General features: G+C 42.3%; 1 protein-coding gene across 1 annotated transcript; it reads left to right on the top strand.

The window, feature by feature from the left end:
- Positions 1–1,536: 1,536 nt before the first annotated feature.
- On the top strand, positions 1,537–27,029 carry LOC308135672 (phosphatase and actin regulator 1-like; the record flags this gene model as incomplete). Its single annotated transcript, XM_080503755.1, has 10 exons — positions 1,537–1,690; positions 10,338–10,418; positions 12,676–12,879; positions 13,895–14,240; positions 16,307–16,506; positions 18,349–18,505; positions 22,441–22,496; positions 23,713–23,774; positions 25,392–25,536; positions 26,953–27,029. Exons 1-10 carry the CDS (start codon positions 1,552–1,554, stop codon positions 27,027–27,029), a joined length of 1,467 nt encoding a protein of 488 aa, XP_080359881.1. The 5' UTR covers positions 1,537–1,551.
- Between the last annotated feature and the right edge of the window lie 919 nt (positions 27,030–27,948).

Raw genomic sequence — 27,948 nt, 5'->3', positions numbered from 1 at the left:
GGTGTTCGAATAAAGGCCAGTAAGACGTTGCCCAGCTTGCAATCGGGTGTCTTCCTGTCTTCATCTATCCTTTTGGACCTCTAATGAAGTCATCTGAATCTCAACTGGATTCAATTAGCATCGACTGTGGAGTTATTTATAGGCTGATGTGGTGGCCAAGATTGCCAAGCTGGTTGGCTCAGAGGCACCAAAGTCGTCAAGTAAAGGCCCGCAGGGCCGACTTCTGCACTGCATTACCGTCACAGTATTTATCAAGCTGTCCTATTGCCGGGGGGGGGCTGCAAAGTGATACGTCTGTGTTGACAAACACTGTGAAATTGATGTGGTGATTTAAAAGGGAGCAAGCCTCTCGCCTGATTCCCCCGATGGCGTATTGCGGATGGCGATCTGAAGCAATGTGGTGACGCTGACGGTGGAGACAACACTGCGCCAGAGGTCACTACATGTGTCCAGAGTTTTGTTTAAATTTTTTAAATGTCCATTTCTGGGTCCACCATGTTTTTGAAGTTCTAATAATTACTACACTTTCTTCGCCAGCGGTTCCAGTCTTTTGTTTAAATCAATAAATGCAACATTAACTTCAGATCTTGAAGGTTGACTTGAGATAAGGTCTCTTTTAGCTGCAAAGGCTGCAGAACAATGTTTACAGGTGTTGCGATTCTGTCAATTTTGGGGAGTGAAAATGTTTCCAGAGGAGGTCGTCCATTATTATCAAACGCTAATAATAATCTCTGTCTGTTTTAATTATTATGAATCCTGCCATGAAGTTGTACATAGATGTCATGGCACCTTCATCCAAGCTGAATTCATACAGTATGTGGCAGCCAGAGTCCAAGTTGGATTGTTGTTTCTGAAAGTACTTCTTTAATAAACAGTTCTTTGGAAGAGTTGTGGTATGTATTTGAGAGACTCGATACAGTTTGAAGTGAGGAGACTGGGGAATCACACGGTGCTGTTTGCTGCAAGCATTCCTTATAGTTTAGTTTTCTTTTTTAAGCCGTTCACAAGCCAGGAGTCTTTTGTTTGTTTGGTGTGCGCTCAGTGTGCACCCTGTTGTTGTTGTTTTTTTTTCCTTTCCTGTAAGTGGCGCGTGTGTTTCCCTGTTGCATTTGGATTCATCTCTTCATGTAATAGTTTGTGTATTAACAGAATGCTTTACATCCATTGCTTCGGATATCAAACGGTACTTTAAAGTCTTAAGGGGTGGGTCTTGTGAATATTTGATGAAGAGTAGAAAGATTCCGTCTTAATGAGGTGCTTATCAGTCTGTTTAGTGCGTTCTGGCAAGTCATGCAAGTGGCTCGGTGTGATGCAGCCTCAAAGTGTTCCTAGCGCATCCTGCATAATGCCATCTGATGCACAGGTTTGTTTATCTCCTTGTGTAACCCCCCCTTCCACTTACGATGAACATTCAGGAGGCCACTCCACACCAATCTTTGCTTCTTGGCTCTTTAAAAAAAAAAAAAAAAGCTAAACTTGTCTGCATCTTCACCTCAAATACGTCATTCTGCTTGTCCCGTCACAGCTGAGGAGGTCGAGAGACTGGCCGCCATGCGCTCCGAGTCCTTGCTGTCTGGCTCCCACACACCACCCATCCGACGCAGGAGCAAGTTTGCGACTCTGGGGCGACTCCTCAAGCCCTGGAAATGGAGGAAGAAGAAGAGCGAGAAGTTCAAGCAGACGTCTGCAGGTACGACACACTTTCACAGTCGCTGCATTTTAACACTGGTGTCAAAACTACAAGGGCAACATGTAACAGAAGCTATGCTTTTTTTTTTTTTTTTTTTTTTAAACTTGACTGCCATATATAGCATTTCCCTTTAATAGTATAATTATTCCAGTACTCGTAAATTAAGTTAAGTGCTGTGTTTTATTTTGAAATTGCAGCCTTTATATTGTCAACGGGCCTCTGCCATTAGGGATCATTGGGAAGCCTAAAATGTTGCCAGATATCTGCTTTGCATTGATGGAAAATGGGCTTCAGTTATATTGTGCATCGTCGCTGCTTTAGCAAACTCGAAGCGCTTTACACTGTTAAGTCCACACACACACACACACACACACACACACACACACTGATGTGGAAGGACCTCAGCATTGGTTAACACTCTACCTTAATTTGAAAGCTTGTGCTTTGGCCAAAAGAAAATAAATCTGGAGCTTTTGTCCTCGAGGTTATTGAACATGCAGCGAATTGAATCAGCAAAAAGTGCAGCGTTGGAGTTTCATGTTTTGAGGGATCTTTACATTTTCTTTCATCGTGCAGCTGTCAGAGTGAGTGGTCTCCTCAGAGGTGGCTTTCCTTTTCTTTATTTATTTTTTTAACCTTCAGCTCAGATATCCTGAACTCTGCTGTCAGTCTGTTTGATGGGAGGAGGCATTTTCTCTCTTCCAGCTTGGAAGTGGAACATTTATTGTCGATGCACAATTGCTCAAGAACTTCATTGTGGTCTGAACAAGCTACGGTGCAATAATGGTAAACAAAAAATATATGTATGAATTGTCAGAAAACATATGGTTGACTTTTTTGATTAATGAACTATACTTTGTTTTTTTGTTGCCCATACCACTGAAAAATAGATTATAGTAGTTGTTTCTTTGGCACAATCACGCATGCCCTTTGATAACAGCCTCTTCTGAAGGACGGTAATGAAGAGCTGAGCAACAAAAGCTGCTGTATTTCGAGTATTAATGCACAGTGGAACCGAGGGGACCGGCTCTTTTCATTGCTTTTGTGAGCTCCCTTGTTTTGCCTGCGTGCAGCTGCCACCTCCAAACAATTCAGTTGCCACTTTTGTTCTATTCTCTGCTTATTGTTGACAGATTATGACCCGTCGCATCTCACTGGACTGAATTTCTGGGGTTGAGTTGAGTCACAGGTTGCGTGCAGCCTCACCAGCAGCTCTGGCCGAAGCTTTCGCCGCAGCATTCTGCTGCAAATGGAACCACTTTGTCACGTCTTGGCATGAAGCATGGGTCCAACTTTTAAAGTCACAAATAAATGGAGTACTGGTGGTTTTTTGCAGAAGGCAAGCAGAGTCACAGAAATCCAGGTCTGGAAAATTCAAATGACAGGATTTTCCAACTCCAGCAGGAAAGTCAGTCGCAGTTCTATAGAGACTTTAAAGCTGCTAATGCAGTTGGGTTTGTCACTGTGACTGAGAATTGGAGCTGTGGCTCCTCTCAGCTCGTCAGGCTCAGAATGTTTAGGGACCTTGTTTTGTTTTCACCCGCCAGTGTATTGTTTTGGTCGATCCCACGTCTTTTTCTCGCATCGTCCGTGTTTCCAGCTTCAGCAAGCTGCGAGCCGGGGAGCGACTATTTGAGTTTTATTGGGTCAGAAACATAAGTAGAAGTGCACGCTGATGTTCAAAATCCGCTCTGCTGTTTGCTCTTGCGTTGTAGCACATTCAGCTATACGAGTCCGGAACGTACAGCGCACAGGCTCCGTCGAATAAGTTACTTTATGGCACGACGTCTTATATAAACCAGTAATGTTCGCTTCATATCGGAGTGTAACTATCTCAAATACATGGAGGAAAAGGGTGAAAGAGGAGGAAAATGAATAGAACTTGTCTTTTTAGATGGACAGACATTCTGTTTCCACCTCTTAAACAAAATTGATTTGGTGACCTGGAGCCTCATTATTGATGCGAGTTTATTAATAGAGCATCATGCATGCTGTTTTGCATCTGCCCTCATTTAAGTGCCAAGATGACAGCCGCTTGACTCTCCTGCATGCCTGGAAACAGACGACCTCATTTTAAGAAATGATAGAAGACTGATGCCACCTTCTGCGAATCCGTTGTCTTTGCTGACAGCTTGGGTTTGTATTTGTAGCATCCAAGAGGTGTGACTGGCCATTTGTTCACCGGTGGTTTAAGTCGTCTTCAGTATGAATATAAAAAAAAAAAGAGAGAGAGAAATATTAGTTGTCACTGTGACCACCGCTGCTCTCCTCTGATCTTGGACTTGAATGCGTCGTCTCTCTGCGCCGGCGGTTGTCGGTGATACCTTGCTGTTGATTAGGTTTCCCGTTCCAGCGGGGAGCGAGACCAGCCACTGGGCATGCAGATGTTGTCACGCATAATTGGACGGCGAACACAGCGGATGATTATGAATGTGTTGTGATATTAAGCAGATGAAGGCGAGCTCCGGTGGTGGGGGGGCTGCAACTCTTCACCTCAGGAAGGAAGACGGGAGAGCCTGACAGTTGGTTGGCTTGTCGCGCCGTCTTATTGTGCTCGGTACATTTTCTCCAGGAGCTGGTATCGGGAAGAGATCTCACTAGGCGGATTTATCAAAGGAGCATGCATGTTTTAGTCTGATATTATCTTAACGTCTCGTTTTAATCTGATTAGCAGATTTCTCCGTCGGGAGCAGTCATCTGAGGACACTGATGATGATGATTTTGATTATTAAAACCGCTTTATGTAAACAGTTTTCTTACTGTTTGTATAAGAAAGAGAAGGAGAAGTTGGTGTCAAAAGGCCATGGTGTCCTTTCACAGGTGTCAGGGTCTCACTTTGCTTCACCGAGTTCCTCAGACGCATGAGCCGTTACGGTCCGGCTCCTCATTGATAAAAGACTCCGTGAAAGTTGCAATACAGTTTTCGTGAAGCTCAGCCAGTGAGAATTGCCTCAGTAAAAGCCTCCACTTTGAGCTACTGAGCCTCAGGGTTGGTAGGATGTGTTCCGAGTATCTGGGTCACTTCGCAGCGGAATATATATATATATATATATATATATACACACTTTTTTTTTCAAAAAAAAAACTAAGTGTAGTGTTCTCAGATCAATGGCGGCTCTGCTCAGATATGCCAGTTTCATTTAATATGCTCTCAGCTGAGTCTCCCTGATGGGCACCTAATCTTCTCATCTCAGTACAGATTCAGTGGCTGGAGCGTCGGACTCGGGCTGTAGTAGCCGTCCAAAATAGACTCTGGTTGATACTCAAGTTAAAGTTGCTTGATTTCGGAAATGAAAGGCTACACGAACTGTTGTTTTTGTCTTAATTTGTGTGCCTCAGCTGCACCCTCCCCTCCATCGATTCATTTTCTGTGCCCACATGGGAGACACTGGAAGCCGGACTCCCGCCTACTTAATTCACCCAACATGCAGGTCTTTAAGTTGTGGATGGAGACGGACGACCTGGAGGAAAACCACATGCTCAAAAAGACCACGCAAACTCCACGCAGAGATTGCCCCTATTTCTGAATCGTACCGGAATATTTTCAAAATGAGGACCCATCACTCTACGCCACTGTAAGGCCTCGGAAAATCGTCAAAAAGAAAATTATAATCATTTGTTCATTTGTGTAATTGCCACTACTTTTTGGCAGTAACTGATTACTTTTAGGGAAGTGTCACAATATAGTGTCATTGCGCTTCCCACCAGCAGCAGCTGAACGCATGCGTTGAAGCTGTCGCCTTAACAGTCACCATTTCAGTAAACTCCTGTTTGCTGATGAGGCCCCTCATTAATCTTGAATTAACTCGACGCTCCTGACGGCAACATGAAAGATGTGCAACTGTGACTAGTTTCAGATTAAATTTTGTGTGTGCCTCCCGCTTGCTGTTCACCAGTTTCGCCTCCATTTTGTGTTTTTCACCAGAGTCACATCCATTTTCACTGGCCAGTTTTTTTTTTTGTGCAATTTTTCTAAAGCAGTTTGCCGAATCTGTCACAAAAGTCACAACACGCCTCTCCCAAATCTTCCACCGTTTTGATATGCTTTTTGTGTATGTGCTTCCAAAAGTGTGGTGGAATAAAAAGATGAAGATTAAAAATAAACATGCCTCAAGGATAGTAATCTTTGTACCTTGCCTCTTAAAGAGGCAGGCACACAGTTAACATGAGACTATAGCCGCAAGCAAAAACAATACGTTTGACAAGATGTTATAATAGGAATATATCAATCATTGTAATATTGTGGGGGGAAAACAAAACCTTGTATACTCGTCTTGAGACTGACCCACACGGTGCTGAAAAATCCTCAACATCAGTGTTAGGAACTTGGTGTGAATGGCTCTTTTTGTTTTTGATTGGCACAAAATTGTGTTTTTGGGTACGGCTCTTTTAGGAGCATCCTGATTAAATAAAAAAGAAATGACTTTCTTTTGCGTGCTAACAATGTTAAAAAAAAAAAAAGAAATTTGCTAGCAAGCCTGTGTTTCTTCTACTTACTTGATATGTAGCCTGTATCTGACAGGTTTCCACTTCAATTTCCCCGTTTCGTTCTATGAGAAGTCACTGTGCAGGAATGCGAAGACATAATATTCTCATTAAGGCTTTTGAGTTAATGGTATTATGTAACTCTGTACATCCCGTTGCCTGCAGTTATGTCATAAAGCTTTGAGTAATTACTTTTCATTTGAGATGAAACTGCAGTATAATCCTTGTACGTATTGCACCGGGGCCTGTCTGGGGTTCACCCTTTAGCCCCGGGTTTCCCTGGTTGAACTGATGTTGGTCATTTTTATCCATCTGAAGAACATTTATTCTCATGAATGTAAGGTTAAAAAGATTTGTCGTATTACAAAATACTATTATCAAATTGAAGGGCAATGTTTAGTGAACCCCTTCAGAGGGCAAAATACATGGACATGAAATATCTCAGATCTATAGGCTGTTATTGAACGATAACTGTATTAAAGCTTTTCAGAAGAGTGTAGTAAATTTCAACTTTGCCAATCTTCATCATTCATGTCGTGTCGGCTGCTCATTGAAGTCTTCTGACACGACTTGACCCTGCTTTATTTATCTTCTGGGTCGTGCCCAAACAGCAGATGTGATCAACGAAAACTCAAAAGTTTTCACAACTCGCTTAAAGGTTGGGGGAAATGTATTTAGTCTAAATTTTGTTGAAGAGAAGTAAAATTAGCTTGTTGCCATCGACATCAATGCTTATCGTTCTGGCGGATAGATGGATAGATACTTTATCTGGTGTCTTTCTAATGACACCTGAGGCTTCACAATACCCGACCATGCTCAAACGAAAAGAAACGTATCGGGTACAAGGAGGCGGCTTGCAGGTACAGAGACTTCCTGTGAGGTTGGCTGCTCTCTATCCGAAGCCGTTCCTCTGCTGAGCATCGCAGGTGCAGCCACGATGGAGTCCATGAGATCGGCAAACAAATCCACAGAGAAAGCGACAGGGTGGCTTGGGATTAGGAGGGCTGATCCACGGATTGCTGCAGAGATGCAAGTCGGGGCTTGATCAACAGCAGCTGAGTCACCTGGATAAAAGTGTCTGATACCGTGAGACCAGAAACCCTGGCTGACCCCGGGAAGCATCCTGGTGCTGCTCCGTTAGATTCAGTGCTCTAAACTACTTCCTTGTTCGGCGAGGAATCCTTGATATCGGGTGTCGGTGCTGGTTGATTGGACACAGGGGAAGAGACATGGAAAGGTGTTATAGTGGCTTTTTTCCTCATAATATTTGTTAAATAATTATGATAAATAAAGGAGTGAGGCAGTATTTTTTTTTAAAGATTTGTAAGCGTTTGAAATAAAGATAATGGATTGTATGCTCATTTCAGAATGACATTTTTACTATTAGTGGACACAATCTAAATGGAAGGCGCCTTAAACTCTTCACCAACTATTTTAATTTGCCGCACATTATTTTAGCATTGAGCTTGTTCTTGGCATGAAAGTTGGCAGCCTTTTAGTTTAGGTGTTTATCATGAACCTTCGAAACACTAAGTCAATTAAATCGGCTCTGTGGGTTCTGGGTCAGCTGCTTGATGGGTCTTGTTTACTCTCTTCTTGATGCACTTGACCTCATGTTTATTCGCGCCTCCCCGGGGGAAATAAATCACTTTTGCCAGCGTTGGCACCCCCCGTATCGCAAGCACAAACGGCGCACTTTCCCTTGATTTCATGCTAAATTTGCCACTTCCTAGGGCTCCAATGGTGATTCTTTTCATGAAAAACGGGTGATATTTTGGTCACGTACTTCTCCTCAACTTCCACCAAAAAAAAAAAAGAAAATCACTGCTTTACTAATTCCAGGCTTAGAGCTTGTGTCAAACAGGCTTCTGTTGGAAAACTTTTGAAGTGTCGAGTGATATTGAACATCTGCTATCCTGAAGGGGCTCATCATGGACTGTACTGTTAAATGATAACTGCTGTGTTATCTTCAACCGGCTGAAGGACAGTGAATCCAAATATCTGCCCCACAGGGCTGCCAGTCTGACATTTATATGACTTTCACTTCATTCTTTTGACTCTGTGGAGTTAGTTTTGACTGTACCGTGCTGCGACTGAGAGCAGGACTCGTGCGGTTTTTTTTTTTGGTTTTTTTTCCCCTTTCCCCCCATTAATCTCCTGCGAGGATGAAGCAGCATTGGAGGGCGATGGACTGGAGTGGACTCCTGGGTCATAATCGAGGCACACATGGCAGAAGCCGTGATCTTGCTCGGGGGCAGGAGCTGCGGGGGCGTGCAGGGAGTCTCCTGTGCGCCGCGCTCGAGTGCCGTTGCTCATCCTCATTTCAAATTTTTAATTGGTTTCGTCGCAGGGTTAGATTTCCAAATAAGTAACGTGATTTTTAACTGCTTTCGTTCAGCCTGCTGATAGAAGATCTTAAACACTTCAACTTTTGAAGGCTAAAAATAGAAGCAGACAAGAGCTGTGGGACACGCCGTCTTGTGCATAATGTATTACTATGAAGCCAAGTGTTGCTGGAATATCTCTTTTATCCTCAGCCTTCGCAAACTGGTGCTTTTTGCGTTCCAGCTTTAGGTGTTCATGATATCTTCACGGCCACATTTAGGATTCAGTAAATTATCTTCTCAAATGGAATTGTTTGGATTTTCCTGAATTATATCTCCCAAAAGATAATATTTACAGAAATCGGGCACATTTGGCTGAGTTTAATAGGTTTCCCAGCGAAGCAGCATAGCATGAAAAGCATTTGCATTGGATATGAGCGTTTTACTCACTGCAGTGAATAAAGTACAGTCTGCTGCCGTAATCGGTAGTGAAAATCCAGCAAACATGTTTCATGATGGTGGGGCAGAATTGCCTTGGCGTCCGCCAAATGTTCTACATACAGATTAATATTACTGCAAAGTGCTTTCTTTATGTTCCTCCAAATCATATACTAATATAGCTGAACGATTTATATTCTTAAAGATATGCTCCTGTCTGAACTTTGAATTGGAGCCAATAAGACCAAATGATGGATATCCGTGTTTCAATGGCTTGATATTTGGCTTGTCAAGTGGTGTGACAGTTAAGTGCAATGTTATGCAAGTTATTGAAGGTCAGTACTTCATCACAGGGACTATTTAATTAAAAAATAAAAAACTAGTAGAATCAAGGTGCTGGTTACCAGAGGAAATAACTTTTGCAATACTTTCTCTCAAAATAAAGTGTTAGAAATGTGCACGTTGCTGTATTATGGCAGCGTTACGGTGACGCATCAGCTGAGTTGAGAGCCGGCTGGGTTTAGTCTGAACGAGTCACTCATCAGCTGAAGTTACATGAGTGAGTTCGGAGGAAGGCGCTCTGTAATCTGGATATTAGCTTTTCTTGAGAGAAGCGGATTTGTGAGAAGCTGCAACAGAGCCGACGAGGAACCACAGATATGCAGACGGCTCTTATCCAGGAACTTGATATTTACTTAGGACTGCTAATGCGCTCTCGCTTCTGTGGATACGAGTTAATGTTGTGTGCTGCGATAGGGTATTTTTCATTGAGTTCATGAATGTGGACAGGGGGAGGTGCCGCCTGTAAACAGGAGTTCTGTGGATGAGTAACCCCCAGAGAAGCTGGACTTCAATCAGCGAAGTTAAAGCTGCTATTTTGCAGGCAGTTAATAGTGCTTAATGTGGTATTCCCAGTACTGCTTGTATTTTAAAAGCACAAGTGATAAACAGGTGCTTTTTTTGGTTGAGCTCAGGTGGTCTTCTCAGGCCGGCAGTCCGAGCTGCAACAGCATTTCTTTAAACTCGGTTTCCTCTGTCGACCTTTTTCCATCACTGCTCTCACGGCTATATTTTTGTTTTTGTTTGACTGCTGAGCTCCTTATCGACTACGGAGCTGGAAAGCAGGTTGGCCCATGATGAGCGGCACAACAAAGTATCTTTCAGTATACACATCAAATGAGTCCTTTCTGCATTTTAATTTTGTTTTCAGATTTTTTGTATTTTTTTTTTTAACTGAAACATAACATGGACTGAATGTAAATCTTGCAACTGTAAAAAAAACAACAACAAACAAACCATGAAAGTCGACCCCCCCTTTAGGGTAGTGAAATGGTTTAATGGCTCACATTTTCACCTTGACATAAACATACCTTTAATGTTCCTCTTCTCTATGCTCTCAGCTTTGGAGAGGAAGATGTCAGTTCGGCAGAGCCGAGATGAGCTCATCAAGAGAGGAGTGCTGAAGGAGATCTTTGAAAAAGGTGAGGCGATTTAATGCAGTCACGGTCTGATTCTGCAGCGCGGCGGACTGCCTGGGATTTAACTAGGAACTCTGCGGGAGGGGATAGACGTGTGCTAGATTCGAAGGTCTTCAGTTATTCATCTCCTCATTAATCAGCAGTCTCTGATGTGCGCTCTTCAAGATTTGGCACGGGGAATCTAAAGATATAATCTTTCATTACAGAAATTTTGTAGAGTTTTAGAAAACTCTTTGATCTTGATTTGACGTGCCTCCGACACCCCACATTCAAAGCCAGAGAGTAGAAGTGCGGTCTGACAGCGGGGTGTCTCCCTGCCTCGGGACATCAAAACCAAAGTTGGAGGCGCTTGAGAAAGTCTGCTGGCTCTTGCCTGGGTGCAAACAGGGAGCGTGTAAGGAAGTGTGCAGACTTCCCTCAGTTGCATTGTGTTTAATCTAAGCTTTTTGGACAATTTTAAATATGGACGAGAAGTCTTTGATGTGAGCGCTGAGGCGAATCTTATTCAAAAGCACAGACTGATGATTAATATTGTATTACTTTTGTTGATTGAAAGCCTCTTTTTCTTTGGCCTTGTGTGCCTTGTGCTCTACATTTTCAATAACATGCACCCTCTTCCTCAGTGAAAAGTCAAAAGTAAGCAGTTCAAGCTGCCAGTCCCTATTTTAGCAAGTGATCTGTCTCTTGGTAGGTGCTTAGTGTTACAGTAGATCCAGGGCAGATCGCCAGGCTCTCATTCACATTCACATTCATGCACAGTCCATATGTTGATCCATTTATGTAATAACCTTTAGTCAATAAGGAAATAATTATTCATTAAATGACTGAAGTGGAATTTTAAATGAAATCATTTTGAAATGTAATTACCACAGTCAATTATGTAATAATTCATATACATTTGACTATTTTATTATGTTATTGGCTTTATTACATCCAGAATGGCCAAACCTATTGCTTCATTGGGTGTTAATCACACTCGCAGGCAATTTACGAAGACCAGTGAACCAAGGAAACACAACTGCCATAAAATGAAATCCTCACTCGCAAGGGAGAACATGCAAATTCCACAGAGATCAGACTGGCCAGAGCATGAACCATCACACCACCGCCCAGCCTTAAATCAGTAGCATTGGTTTATACACATTCAAAGCAAACACTTACAGCACATCTGAATGTTGAACTCTGAAATAAACGTAGACATCTTCAGTTCATGATTGAATCTCTCTAGTTTACAACTAGACATTTCCTTAAGAGTGTGAACGAATGTGAAATCTCACACCTCGTGTAGAACTGGACTGTGCTTGAAAGTTGGACAGGAATATATGTAAATTCTTCTTTATTATTTGGAGAATTTTGATACGAGTGCATGCAAAAGTTTCTCTGCATCCACTAGAAGTGACTACAGAGTTTTTAAATAAATTGCATAGTGAGAATACTTAAGAAGAGGTTAGCTGAGTAAGTATGTCTATATGTAAAATTTAATTGTTCGCATTTAAATGAGTATATGCAAAAAAAAAAAATTGAATGAAAAAATGTATACAACTTTATTTGGATTTAGAATATTGATATACAAAAACGTGATATACAATGATTATGGTAATGTTTTAAAACTGAAGCACAGAAGAACTTTTTCCAATCTCTTTTTTGGACGCACACTTGAAATACAGCTTATCAATGATAACTTTATTAGTGATATTGTGTGTGCTGGTGTATCGCAAATCCTTGCTTTCACACTCTTTAGTTCTCATTCATAAAGCTCGAATGTCTATTTTGTTCCAGACAGTCATGAAATATTACACTTCAGTCTTTTTGAACACGGCAAAAAAATGAAAGTGCACACCTGTTTCACAAGTCTGGCAGAGGCTGTTTGGAAGCCACGTTTCCAAAGTGTGACAAGATAAATGCATTGTTTGTCAGCATGTTGGAGCATTGCTGGGATTTGCTCTGTCAGCCTTAAAAATGTGATCATGCAAAACCCATTAAATTACTGAGAGCTGTAGAAGAATTAAAAAGCAAAAAAGTTGAGTCAAACTGCTCGTGTGCCGTCGTTCTGTGGTCTGGTCCTCGCTGATAAAAAGCTCCCGGGTTGTTAAACACTCTTGGCTCCCATTGGTGGGAAAACACTCCGACTTTGCATCGGAACTTTGTTTTTTGGGTTGTTTTTTTAAAGTGCGTTTGGGGCATATCTCTCTCGTGCAGTTCAACAGATCATTCATGCATGTCACGTTTGGTTTCCTTTTCCTTCTTTCTTTTTTCTCAGCAACAGTTGAATTTCGATCTTCGATGGACAGTGGCGTCTGCACTCAGGAGCCCCTCATGAAGTCATCCATGGTCCTGCCCACCAAGAAATGTGTCACCTTCCCAAGTGACCATCAGGACACCCCCGCCAAGCCGCCGCTATATCACAAACAGCCTCCTGCTCTCCCCCCAAAGCCTTTTTCTCGGATCCCAAACCATAGCACAGGTGAGCTGTTGTTTACAGTTGTCATGGGTATTTGCAGATTTCTGAACCAGCATACAGAACTATACAAGTGGCAGGGTTAAGGGTTTTGTTTGTCTGTTTTTAGGGGAAATAAAGCAACTAGAACAACTTGATGCAGTCTCTTAATAAGTTCTCAAACAATACGCCAGTGGGACAAGTGGAAACTAAGTCTGTTCCTAAAAATAAGGATTATTTAAAGTACAAGAGGTTCTAGTAAATCTCATTGAGGACTGTTTGTTCCTGAATCATGTTTGTAGTGCGATATGTGTCATAATCCACCTGCAAGTGGCTTATTTTATGGGAGGTTGGTGATACAGCCTAATCACTTGGATATTGTTTTTTTGTGGGGGGAATATATTCATAATCATTTCAATGATATTTTCTGGCTAAAATATGTCTGGGTGTGATTGAACATATTCCCAAAGCGATTCGTATTAATATTAAAAAATCCTTTTAATTCTTCTTGGAGCAAAGTGATTGATCTTTCACCACGTACACGATGACTTAAAACCCCAACAACAAGTCATCCGAAGCATCGGTCACATAAAGATATTGTCGCCCCACAAGATTTTTAAGAGTGTGAATGTAAATCCTTGAAATGATTCCCATCCTATTGTCGGTCTCGTCTCAATGCTTTTGTTATATTTTCCACAAATATATTGAGTTTAAGCTGATTGTCCAGTGTAGTTCGGTGTGAAAAGATAAACTGGGTGACATTCAGACAAGACACTGGGTAGGAGTTTACCTGCATTGCCACACATGTGCAGAGGATTATAGTCGTCTCGTTACAATCCCCGGTGGTGAGGTCAGCTGGACTCTCTCCGTCATTATCAATCCGTCGCTGGAGGGAAGTGGCATCACTCTGGCCTAATTCCACTTTCTTTGTGCCCGAGGCACGTCTGCGTCTCCTGCAACACAAACGGCAATACGCCACTACATCTTTTCCTTGGCCATTTTTGATGTGGGTGCATTTTTTTAAATATATTTCTGTCTGCAGATTCTTGCCAGCCAATGAAGTTGCCCTGCATGCCCGGGGGGAAACACTCTCCACCCCTGCCCCCCAAAAAAGTGATGATTTGCGTGCCTCCGGGTGGGCTGGACTCTTCCTCCCCGTCTCCGTCCCCCAACCCCCTCAGCGCTCTCTCGCAGAAGTGTGCCCCTCCTCAGGGCATGCCGCCCCACCACGGCGCCACCTTGCTGCCGTCTCAGCTGGCAGGCTTATCGGCTCTCCACCAGAGCCACGGTCACCCGCTGCAGCTGCAGTACGGCAGCTTACATGCTCCCAGCCGGATCATCGAGGAGCTCAATAAAACCCTGGCACTTTCCATGCAGAGGTTTGAAAGGTTAGTAGCGCGCAGGTCACAAAATCTGATTGTGTGAAGGCGGGTGCGGATTATTGCATTGTCCTCTGTCTGTACCAAGAATAATATCTTGGTTGGATTTGGATTAAATATTTTCTGTGTGTTTTTAAAATGACTCAGATTGATGTTATGAAACATAGCAATAGTTCAGTAATGATGATGATGCTGATTTTCTTGTTTTTATTGGCACTGATTTTCTCTCTCTCTCTCTTCTCTTTGGACATGAGGATCACAGGAAGTAGTGCTAACTGAAAGCTTCCCCTAATCAGAGTCATGTCTGCAAACAGACATGAGAATTACCACAGTGCGCCCGGCTTATTGGCATTTATTTTTTTGCGGCAACTCGTCTGCCGTTTCCAAATATATTCTGCTCTTAATCGAGGTTGCGTCCCGTCGGCTCCGGAGCACTGGTACACAGGTCTAAATTGGCACGGTGCATCACAGGCCAGCATGGCCTAATTCTTAAGTAAATGTGTGTATGTGTGGGCACAGGCAGGCGCGCAGAGTAGGCGTCCCTCCAGCAGTTGGCCTGACATAACATGACCAGCTGCTCTTTACAAGCGCCGCAATTCTTCATGTTTGGAGATAAAGGGACATGATAGCGGATTGGACATTATATAACCGTGTACGTTCCCTTTTTTTTTTTTTTTTCTTCCAACCAAAAGCTATTTGGGCCGAGGATAAGGAAGTAACAGTCCTGACATTGCTCACAATTAGTCTGAAAGCTTGAAATGGTTATATAACCGCGACGCTCCAGCGAGGCTGTTATTAATCAATCTGTCAAATATATCACTGATTCATGCTCGTGGATGCTAACTACCGGTCGCCCCTGAAATTTAAGCGACTTCTTGTACGTTTTAATTGGTACATTTAACCTCTTGTTTTCCTCGGTGCAGAGTAGAGAATCTCATGGCATTGTGTACAACAGAACAGGCTCCAGCTTCATTTATTCCGCCCTCCCTTTAAAGTTGGATTAATAGCCACTAAGCTATTATTATAATGTTCTGTACCAGAACAGGGTTTTGTTTTTTTTGTTTTTTTTTAGGTTGAGAGCGTTCAGTGACACTAATATTTAAATAATGCATGTTACAGAGGGGGGGGACTTTAACATTTGCTGAGAGTCTTTGTCTTCATTAGATTTTTGCCTTTCACCATGAGGCGTGGGCACAAATTCATGTTAAATGAATTTACTTTATTTATGTATTTATTTTTTTAATCTCGTGAGTCAACTGTGCATTTATCTCTTTTGCTGTGCTGACTTAATGTCAAAAAGACCATTACTGAGGCTCACACAAATGCACATTCAATGCAAATGCTCCTTCTACCCCGAAACAAAATATTGCTCTGGAATTGCTTCACGTGTATTTAAATGCCACGGCCGTGAACATGTGCTCCAGTAGAGTATGATGAACAGTGTTTCTAATATTTTGCCCCACCCCATGTTTGCCAGTTGACTGGCCAAATGATCAGAAACTAATAAATGACTCTATGATGTCCTCGAGTCAAACTCAACCATGTCACATTTATATTGTCGGTGCTTTTCCGAGAAGTGTTTTTGTTTTTTACTATTCATTTCTGGCTGTGCCCTGTCAAAAGGAAATGAATGTCACAATAATGGGACAGATGAAGGCTATTTATTCTTTCTACTCTATTAGGTTATACTGTTATTAAGGAAGAGGCCAACAAATATAGATTTGTGTCAGCATTGCCCCAAAGCTTTCAGAATTTTTTGTAAATTAAGTTTGCGCGCTGATAAAACTATAATAACAACATCAATCTGTTGGGCACTTTTATTCTGAAAACGGGGATGAAATTCATCAGTCTCTTTTCTTTGTGTGATCCTGATGTCTCGTCCTCATGGGACATGTATTCATATTGTGTGTGTCTATGAAGTAAAGCTTGTAGCAGCAACATTGATGATGTTGCATGTTGATTGATTGAAAGCTGTTTTTTCTTCTACATGTTTATTACATTGAGATCATCTGTTGCAGTTTTGGCTACCGTTTGGAAGACGTTCGTAGCCTCATGCCTCCTTTTCACTCGTGTAGCTCTGCTTTGCACGGTGGCAGTCAGTGTGTCCCCCTGGACCGAAGAGAAGTGCCGTCTGTGATCATCGACTACGAGGACGACAAGGAGAACATGCCCAATGAGTCCGACTACGAAGATCTACCCAGCATGTATAAAGACGAAGACGACGACGTGGATGACGAAGACGACGATGACGAAGACGACGACTCCATATTTACGAGTGAGTTGGGGCATTTTTTTTCCCCCCCCCCACTTTGCTAGATTGTATGAATCATGTGATTCTCCAGCTGCATTAATACATTTTTTTAAGCAGCCATTTCGTCTTAATTATGAATGTTGGTCAAATCATTTGAATTGTAGTATTTAGCAAGGAGAGGAAAAGCTAGTATGAAATTACTATCTTGGCAGGGTTTTTTTTTTTATTGTGTAATTTAGCTGGTCACAGATGTGGGGACATCTTTGCTTGACCATTTTTTTAATTGGTTAATATCACCTGAATAATCTTGGGGCTTAGATGTAGAGCTGACCTTCAAGGCAGGGCCAAAATTAGGCACATAGTGTGTGTTTCCAGGATCACGCTGTCACCCAACACTAGTGTGTGTGTGTGTGTGTGTGTGTGTGTGTGTGTGTGTGTGTGTGTGTGTGTGTGTGTGTGTGTGTGTGTGTGTGTGTGTGTGTGTGTGTGTGTGTGTGTGTGTGTGTGTGTGTGTGTGTGTGTGTGTGTGTGTGTGTGTGTGTGTGTGTGTGTGTGTGTGTGTGTGTGTGTGCATGCTTCCTGTTGGCAAAGCAACTGAACTGTGCAGGGCATTTTTTCTTTTTCTTTTTCTTTCCCCCCCCCCCCCCACTTGGGCGATTCTGAAGGTTTTCACTGGTTTTGTATGACGGAGCAGCTCAGTAATGTCACATCGTAGCTTTAAGGGTTTGAAGTTATTTTCTAATGGTTTTCTGACACGTGTGCACGTCAGTTCAGCCCTGACACAGGACGAGTGGCAGCCCGCGAGCCACATGTAACCCTCCTTGTCCCAATTCTGTGCAGCCCGTGAGCCAAATCCCCAAAGTGGTGATGAAAGGTCACCCGGCCACATTTGAACCAGATATCAGTTGTAAAAATATCAAATGTGTCCATTTTGATTGATTTAACCCGATTTACAGACATGAATAGATGCACACAACTGGAATTTCATCCTCTGATCGTCATGGATGTCAACAACATTTCATCCTCTTTGCTAAAAGAGGCCCGTCTTTGAACATTTTACAGCTTTGTTAGTGCTGGTGTTAACAAAACAGTTAAGACTGACAGCACTGAAAGATAAATGCAAGTTACTGAAAAATGATACTCGATTACCAACAGCATTCTATTTAAATAACAACTACTAACTTTGAGCGTCTCCGTTGTTAACACTATGAGGGTCAAGCTAACGACTGATTCCCTATATATATATATATAAGATGCTCTATAAATTGGATGTTGGCTCTTTTGGAAAGAAACGGATGCAAGAATGACAAAAAGCATCAAGAAAGCAGCTGCTATCAACTAACAAAATACAGAAATCTGCATGTTTGCAGCTCTTAAAATCTGGAGCCAATGTTTCAGGTTGGCGATCCATCATAGGTGCTGTGGATCCAGTTTATGGCCACTGTCGGTTAAAGTCGGACATTTTTCATGGTGCTGTCAGGTGGAGTGAGTCACTTTGGAATTTATGTTCCTCCTCCAGTATTAGCGGGTCGTTGGAATGGGAACAAATGATACATTAGCTTTAGCTAATGCGGCCAGTTTAGCCACCCAGCTCTTTTAATGGAGAACAAAAGTAACACATAATGAGGTCACAGAGCCAATAGCTGGTAATTTCACTTAAGGGACCATTATTTCCAAAATAGTGGCATTACAGTAATCTACAAAAACCAACAATAGAACTAATATTAAGATTTGACGCCTATTCATTAAAGAAAAGGATTTGCAACTTGTACTAAAGAGATGCAGATGTTATAGCAATGACATTTCTTTTATTACTCTTCATCGGCACTGGTTGTGATGCATGCACTGTGATTTGTTTGGGTTTAGGTACCTTGGCTCAGAAAGTGCTCAGAAAAGACTCTTTGGCTATCAAGCTGAGCAATCGTCCATCCAAAAGAGAGCTGGAGGAGAAAAACATCCTCCCAATGCAGACGGATGAGGAGAGACTGGAGTCTCGGCAGCAGATCGGCACTAAGCTCACCAGGTGAGACGCGTACGCGCATGCATTTTTAAACGTGAATGCATTTGCGACACGTGCACGACATCTAGGTCACGTCTTTCACTAAACCTGGTTGATTCGGACTCAGAAACGGCTCTGGCTTTTCAGTCAAGCTCAGTATTTTGTCCCGCATTGTGTTGACAGTACCCAAAATCCTGGCGCATAGAAGTGTGACTCAGTCCTAAGCCAGTGTCTCTCTCTTTTATATATATATATAGTCTCAAGCACTTCTATATTCTTTCATATCTCCCTTCTTAACAGCCGATAAGGATAAATGCTTTATCTCGTTAAAATGAGTCTCTGAAAATGGAGCTGACCTAATTTCAGCATAGCATCACCCCTCCCCTCTCTTTTTTCCTTTTCTTGTTCTCTTGTCTTCTGTCTTTCTCTCTCCGTTCTTCCTCCTGCCTGACTTCCTCCCTCGCTCACTGAATCATCACCACAGTGATGCATGTGCCAAACTCTCTCCACCCGACTCCTCCGCACAGCAGCACCACGCAAGCCGCTTCATACCGGCAGTTTACACACACACACACACACCACACACACACACACACACACACAGGCTCACAGGCTCACTACGCTGGCGCAGTATGTACAAAAGGAATTTGTGTACATATGTCGAGGTCATGAATGTGAATTCTAGTAGCTGGGCAGATTAATCATCACATTTCTTCCGCGGTGCATGATTTTGCTCTCTGTTCTTTAAATGTGAATCGAGAGGCCAAATAAAGAAGGTGCAATGAACGAGCTATGGGGGGGGGGTAATACAGTAATGCAAAAGGAAGATATGAAATGTGGTGTTGCAAGCGGGCGATGGGAGTATTATCTAGAGAAATTGGCAAACAGCTCTATTGTTCCCCATTGTGACTGGAACTCGGCGCATGTTCCCAGAAGGCCTGCCTGCTATACTTGTCATGTTCCCAAAAAGACAATGTCCTTCACACAGTATCGCCCAGTGCACATCTCTCCCAATTTCACCCTGGCTTTTTCTTTTTTTGTTTGTTTGTTTGTTTGTTTACCCGCAGCAATGCGTCCTGTAATGCTCTAATGTCAGTGCTTGCGCTGGGCCAGTCCTAATTGATTATGATAATGCTGTTCCAGGACGTGCTGACCTCGACTTAGTTCTGTTGACCTGATTCTCGGGGAGAGTGAAGGAAAGTGTTTCAGCTTTTACCCTTGAGCAAGCACACAAACACTGATGTTTTGGACTTTCCTTGGCTTCAAAATTCACATATGGATTTATATTTTGTATCCCAAAAGAAAACATTTTCTCTTTGGGAAATGCATTGAGTTATTTATTAGATAAAAAAAATTATGTTTTTCGCAGGATTCTTAATTTTAGATGCCTTGACTAGTTTCCCTTGTTGTTCAATGAAAACAATTTGAATGCATTGCAAAAGCGGCAATTGATTAATTACAGTAAGAGGTTTGCAATTGTATTACTGCAATTGCGATTTGACTCATCTGAGAAAAAAATAGACAAATATTCGGTTCCTCTATAGATCATTTCCCACCACTTACATGATGAGCATATGTGCCTGAAAGCGAACCAGATCTTCGTCAAACTTGTTTAGTATTGTTTGACACGCGTATTTGATATTTCCTGACATTATTCTGAGAGGAGTTACTGCTTTAGCTTTTCTGAGCATTAAATCTCAAGTGGGAGAAAAAGAGAAAAGATGAGACGAGCTCGCCTGAGCCCAGACCGACGCTGCGTACACCAGCCTTTTGGGCTTAACGGCTCCAGATGGCTGTCAGATCTCACAAGACGGAGACAATTATTGATCTAGTGTCTACAGATAGACTTGCCTACATCAGGTGCTGACACGGTGCTTTAATACCAGTCCCCAGCTGAAAGCATTTGGATCGACCCTTCAGTGACTTCAATCTCGTTATAAACCCACAAAATTTGAAATACACACACACACACACACACACTGCATCTCTTAAGAAGAACAGAAAATGTGGCGCTTTTTTTTTTTTTTCGTTTGTTTTTGTAAATGTGTGCGAAAGCTTTGTGATGAAACCTTTCGTTTGGCATTTAAAGGTGTCATTATCACATTTGCCTAATTCAGCATCAGATGTGAGCTCAGGCCTCAGGAACTTCTGGCTTTATTTTGCTCTCGCTCATTCTTTACAACCCGGTGGATAAATAATCATGGATGTTACTTGGTAGATGCCTTGAAGAGTAGTTGGAGACCAAGACACCCGGATACTTACCTTGATTCTTGAATAGACACATAGATATTTGGATCGATGCCTAGATACTTGTTTGGATACTGAAATATATGCATAGATAGTCACATTTGGACAGATGGATAAATATTTAATGATTGAGGTGGATTGATTTCAATGTACTTTATTGGAAGTTTGAACAACTGAACGCATTGAATATTACTAGAACCTAAATGCAACAAGTAGGATTAACCACAATGGAAACTAAACAGTGTGGAGGCAAAAAGCGCTCATTCTGAACTGTTTTTTTCTGTGAGAAAGGAATGGAGGATCAGTTTTGAGGAGGGCCTCTGTCAAGCTGTCATGGAGTTAAGATAATGTGTGAACCTTTTTGTTAAATAAACCCATCTCCTAAACTCAAGCTAACCCAAAGCTCTTTTTTTTCTGTAAATCACTTGTGTCGGGGGTGGTGGGGAGGGTTAGTAAGAATTCAAAATGAGATGATCTATATTCAATTGATTTTTAGACGATGCCTTTTATCTAAATCCTTGTGTTGCCGGTTGTGCCGCTGCTTTAAGACAAAATGCCAATAAGATAACCTTGCAGGAAGCTGCTGTCAAAGCAAGAGAAGTGAGCGTGGGGCAAAATGTAGAGGAGGAAAAAATAAACTACGCAGCTGTCCCTGAACCACACTCACCGAGGACTTTATTAGCAGCACCATTATAATATTGCAGAGAGAGGCAAACCTCCCTTTGCCCTGACAGCAGCCTCCACTTCGTTCTTTCAAAGGTTCAGCATCCTGTTGGAAATTCTCCTCTGATGTTCGGTTCTGTGCCGACATGATCACATCTATCCCGATTATCCTGGTCACTTGTCAGCTGCATGTTCAATTTCTGCTTCCAACACGTTCTATCAGATGCAGTGGAGGTCCCTGAAGTATGCAGAACTCGTGTTTTTTTGGCCCTTCCCATGTGAAATCAGGCCCAGATACACATGCTTATTACCAGATTTGTTTGTTTAAAAAAAAAAAAAAAAAAGGTCATGACCGACTCATTTAAATTCTGAAAGTTGCTTAAGCATTTACAATTTCCTGACATTGCACTTAAAGTTAAATCAAAGAAGTGGGTTTTGCCACCAAGGAAAACAAAACACCCAAAAGCTGAATCCATGTTTTGATGTTCTAATAAATAAAGTGTGGTTCAAGGCTTCTTTGGTGTATTTCCTAATTAAAACTTGCCCTTCCCAGCGGTCTGATTAATAATTTTATAGTGGACGTTGGGATACATTGGTAGCATGCGCTTAGAATAATAAGTATTTCTTGTGCATTCTTAATCTGAATGTAATTATGATCGACGGGAGTATCTGGAAAGGAAAAAAGCTTCTAGAATTGTCGCGCATTGTTTGGGTACTCCGCTCTCATCGGACTGTTTGTGGAGTCAGGACTTCCAGCTGCTTCTCTCATTTGACGTTTCAACACAGAGTGTGCATCTTTTTATTAATACTTTGCACTGCACCACACGGCTCCTTATAAATGTCTTGTTGAGCTCACAGGGGGAACCTTTGTGTGCAACAGCAGGGACGAAGAAAGTGAAATGTTGGCACATATTTCATCTGAAATGTTCATGACGACGTTATTATTAAAGAGCAGTTTGAATTTTATTGGAAACACGAACCCCCTTTTGGATCCATTGTTGATCTCTGTTGGTATGTGTGCTGACGATGGATGTGCGTTTCCCCATCAGGCGCTTGAGTCAGAGACCCACAGCGGAGGAGCTCGAACAAAGAAACATCCTAAAACGTGAGTATCCTTTCAAGATGTGTGTCGAAATGATCTCTTAAGTGCGACATGTTTGAATAAAAATGCCAAATCGCATGCCTGCATGCTCGCAGCCGTCCTTCGCAGACTTAATGCAGTGGAGCCCGGTGATTTGGGGAGACCTAGTTATGAGAAAGCTCGTGGCATACATCTCTCCCTTTATTTCTCCTTGGTCGGCCTTTTCATGTGAGGCGAGCAGGCAGGCAGGCAGGCAGGGCTCCCCGAGGAGTCCCGTCCGGGGAGACCGGTGTCTGAGCTCAAACGCTATCAGAGGGAAGCAGTTCTGTTGCCTGGGACTCTGCGGCTCTCGCATCAAAGACCGATTTGCAAGCAGTTCCCACTTTCCCAGAGGGCCCGGCTTGATTGGCAGAGTGCAGGAGGTAAAAACAAATGTAGGAATCTGAGTGACAAGTCAGGTCATCCCATCGCTCAAACACGTGGAATAGGTTGAGCACGTTGGGCTCTGTTTTCTCTACGGACTCAATCCGAGGACAAAAAGTAAAGAAAGGCGTGTTTTGTAGAGGACGTTGTTTGATGTGACAATGCTCCCCGGCAAAATAAAATCCCATACTGTTGGAAAGCCTGTTTATTCGCCCCTTTAAATCATGCCATGATTTTAAGCAGCATGCATTTGATGGACGAGTATGCGGGTTGTGACACCAAATAAATAACGTTCCAGTTTCCCTATGTGCTATGTTCACAATCCACAACCTCAGTCCGTCCTGGAGATATGTATGTATCTGTTAAGGGGCAAGTCCAGCTTTATTGAAGAAGCTTCCCTTCAAACTCGCTCCACTGAGCTGGAGGTTTTTATCCTCTGTAATTGAGTTGAAATCAAGACGAAGACGTATCGTGAGCAGCAATGCCTTTCCTTAAAAGAAGTGCTTTATTTATTTAATTTTTTTTTAATGTCTTAATTAGTTGATCACTTGATCATAAACATGGACCAAAAAGCCCTGAGACTGCTTAAAAGGAACAAAGCAACCATTCTCCCCTGATACCCGTTCCTAATAGCATTAAACGGCCAATAGTGGAAACTATTTTAAGCTTTGAGAAACTTATCCAGCTCAGTGTGGATCTAATGAGCCGTATTATGCAAAACAGTGTTTGTTGGCCTTCCAAAGAAGAAGAATTCAACGTTGGGTGTGTTTCGATTCAAAACACTTAATCCTCTCGGTTTTGTTTTGTTTTTTTGCAGCTCGCAATGAGCAGGAAGAAATGGAGGAGAAGAGGGAGATAAAGCGAAGGCTAACCCGGAAGGTGAGTCAAAAAATGGTTGCAAAGCTGAGAATCTGTAGCGACAAGGTAAATCTGTAGTTTCATTTCTGGCCACCCACCACCCCCACCCCCACCCCCACCCCGAGAGACGGCGTCGTCCTCGTTGCCCTTCAAACACGTTGGCTGCCAAATCCTTTGACCCCATAGAGAGGTGTTGAGCATGTTCCCACCACTGTCAATTAAAGAATAACACTTTCTGCTCACCCGCAGACAAAACACTCAGAACAAAAAAAACAAAAAAAAATCCCTCTGTTCACGTAGACCTTGGTGTCGATCACTTAAACACAGAAGCACATAATTAATGCAGTTAATTTATTCTAGATTCTCTGAGAAGTATTGCATATTTATTTCAACATTTATCATTCATAACATTTTATGCAAATTTATGATCTGAAATATGTATGTTTTTGTTTTTTTGTAATTTTGTAATTTTATTATTATTAAAAGTTCCAGTTGTCCTCGGATATGTTAATCCTCATTACACTGTATTCCTGTACACTGTATTCACAAGAACACTTTGAATTCATATCCAGAGGCAAGACCAGGATAAAGTTGCGTGTACAAATCAGTGAAATAATTAGAATGAAATAAAACATTAGAAATATACCCTGGGGGGAGGGACATCTAAGAAGTTTCAACCACTCGGAAAACAAAGGCATAGTTGGACATTAAACAACTGAGACAACTTATCTGGATGTGAAATATCTATTGTGTACTTTTAGGAAGTCACATAAATTTAGTGGAATTGATGTAGTTTTTTGGTCAGAGGGGTTGATGTCGAACTGAAATGCCATCCGTATCGAGTTGATTTGTGTTCCACGACTGTTCCAAACAGGTTGAGCAGCCCACTTTAGGACCGTTGTAATCATTGATTGTTCTTTCTTAATTACACCCTTGGAGCAGTATCTGAGATCGTAATCAGCGCTTCCAGCCGCGCAGTGTGACACCGAGAGCAGGAATAAAGGCTTTCACGCGATGCATCGAAAAGAGTTTCTTCAGTAGCATATGATAACATGAGTCTCAACAATACAAACTCTATGCTGTATTGGTAAACAAACAGCTGTTCCACATTGACCCAGAGTCCAGTTTTCATACCTGCATGAAAGGTACAACATTGTTAATATTGTCAAGATTGTCAAAATGAAAATGATGATTTTGAGAGAATATCAAGTGTCTTATTCACTGTTTAAGGATATACAGTAGTTGTAAATGTATGTACTGTCTACACCCCCCACAGTTTACACATTGGCTTATAAATGAGGGTCAACAATGCAGATAAAATACTTTGCACATGGAAGAAAAAAGTGGGTATAGATATATCAAAGTGTATAGCATATATATGTATATGTGCCTCAATTAGAAGTTTTCACTTTTGTTCAGTAACAAAGTGTATTTTTTCAGACTGCAGGATTTTAAATATTAATTTGGTGCAGATATTCAGTTATCACTTAGTATAACAGCATTTTGGTTTCAAGCTCCTCTCTGATGGAAATGGGGGGGGGGGTTCTACGAGGTTCTGCAGAGCTGGTAATATCCCAGCAGCTTCCGACGCTTCACCTCGCTCCAGGTTGGTAACTCTTCTTCCCCTTTCGGTTCCAGCTGAGCCAGAGGCCCACCGTGGAGGAGCTGAGACAGGCCAAAATCCTCATCCGATTCAGTGACTACGTGGAGGTGTCCGACGCCCAGGACTACGACAGACGAGCAGATAAACCCTGGACCCGGCTCACAGCAGCGGACAAGGCCAGTATTACTTCAGTTAATCTTACACTTAAATGAAGATAATCTTTTAATATTCTCAAAGTTCCTCCTTCCCCTCGTCTGAAATTTCTTCAAGCACTGTTAATCCCCCGCCCCCGCCCCCGCCCCCCCTTTTGTGTTTTATATGATGCAACCCATGATGCAAGAGGGTAATGGCAGCAGGATGAGTTCTTCGTTCTCTTATTATGACAAGTTCCACCTCATCTGTTTGATTCCCCTTTGTGAGTAAGCGCCCCCCGGAGCAGTCCGGCTGTTTACTGTCCAGCCGTCCGCGTCTCTGACTTTTAATGAGAGCTGGATTTTTATTTGATTTTCGCATGTGTGCTGAGCAGACACTCCGCTCCGAGCGCTCCGGGTCACACCTGAGGACCGCTCATGTGGAAATCACAGGGATTCAGCATTTTGATTATGCAACAACTTGCCTTACATAAGACAGTAATTGGACAGGCAGTGCCCCAGGACCCCCGTAGCCACACAGCCACTGTGCTGCTGTGCTGACAACCCCACCTACCCACCCCCACCTACCCCCACCACCACTTCAGCTTCAAACTCATGAAGCACAGATCTGAAATGTTTGTCGACGCCTCCTCCCGAGGCCTCACACGTCCCCTTGAATAACACCAAATAGTAAAAGCAAGAACATTACCTGGCTCCGTCGCTGTAACGTGGGAAGGAATGTAAAAGTACCATGAAGGGCTCAGCATACTATTTGGTTTTCTGCAGCCCACCACTGATCCAGAATTTCTGCTCTGAGGCTTTTATTTATTGGCCTTTGTTCTGCACATGAATGTACATAAACAGCATCTTTCTTGACAAAAAAAAAGATGCTTTCCCTTTTTTTTTTTTCCTTCTTTTTTTTTCACGGGCAAACACTATTGAAGATGCAGTGAGGTCTGCTTATATGAGTACACCCACAGCGCCTCCTGTTGACCTAACCAAAGCACTACAGGCTTCACTTCTGCATTTTATTTGTTTTTTGGGTTTTTTTAGAAAATGTGCCACATTTTGAGCAGTTTAATCAAGACATAAGACTTTTATAGGGTTACAGGGTTGAATTAAATGTATTATCAAAACTGAAAATTTTATTTTTGGAGTTTTTTTGTTATTATTTTCCTGTATGTGTTTTATGCCTGGAAAACTTTAACATTCCATTATAGTTCAAATACAAGTTACTTACAAGCAACCGATTGTGTATTATATTGGAACGGTTTGATATATGAAGAGAAGAAGAGAAAGCTACGTTGATGTGAGGGGCGAATTCAGCCATATTCTTCATAGCCTAGAGAATAAGGATGAATAATGCATAAAGCACACTAAAAAGGAGGCAGTCTGGGCTCGGAGGCTACAGTCTATGTGAAATGCTTTCTCTCAATCTTCCTCCGTATTTGCCCTCTGCAGGCAGCTATAAGGAAGGAGCTCAACGATTTCAAGAGCAATGAGATGGAAGTGCACGAGTCAAGTCGCCATTTAACCAGGTAATGTGCTCAACTTTTCGTTTGTACGTGGTGGTGCATGCCTAAATGTGCGGAGAAGCTGTGGAAGTCTACAATTTCTTACCTCAAATTGTTTCAGGGCAGCCTGAAAGACCAGCGAAGCCTTTTTATGATGACATCCAAATAGTCATCCCTGAGCCTATGATGAACATATTTATTAATTATGGAGCCTGATACGACTGGCCCTAACACGGCTCTGAGTTAGAGATCTATTGAATCATAACAGATTAGTTTGTTTGCTTTCGCTCTGTAGCACAATTTTTGACTCTACATTCTAAAATTCTGTTGATTTTTGTTAATATTGTTAGTAGTTTGCTTTTAATGTACACTGGAAAGGATTGGTTGTGATAAAGGGGCAGAGTATATCAGTTGTTCTTTTTTTCAGTTCCCTTTCATTCAGGGCCTTGAAAACTTGTTTTTGTATTGAATTGCCTTGTTTTTTTTTTATTTGTTACAATTAATTAATTAAACCAAATAACTAGTAGTTGTATCGGAAGAGATACCAAAATACGTGTAGAAAAAAAAATTTCCACATTCCCTCCTGGCAAATTGCACTTCATGTGCAATCAAGGAAATTCACACAGGGGCTATAATGAGGATGGGCCGGGGTGATGCAACACCATGAAACCTTTCCTAACAACCTTTTTTGTCCTGTGTTTACAGGTTCCACAGACCATAGTAGACCACCACTGTCTGGAGCAGTGCCGGACAGGTGCGCTCCCCCCCCCCCCACCCCCCCACCCCACCCTCCCACCACCCCACTGAGAACCTTAAGTGCTGGACAGAAAAATGGTGCCCGTTTCTACAATAAGGCCATGTCTTCTGAAATGCCTTTTCAAGACCCAAACAACTGAGTCGGTACTTCGCCACCAGACACAGACGAGTCCCACCACTCCATCCGATGT

This window comes from Blennius ocellaris (genome assembly GCF_963422515.1).
Source record: "Blennius ocellaris genome assembly, chromosome: 10".
Taxonomy (NCBI): domain Eukaryota; kingdom Metazoa; phylum Chordata; class Actinopteri; order Blenniiformes; family Blenniidae; genus Blennius; species Blennius ocellaris.
Note: the sequence above shows the minus strand (reverse complement) of the source record. Positions and strands in the feature narration are given on the sequence as shown.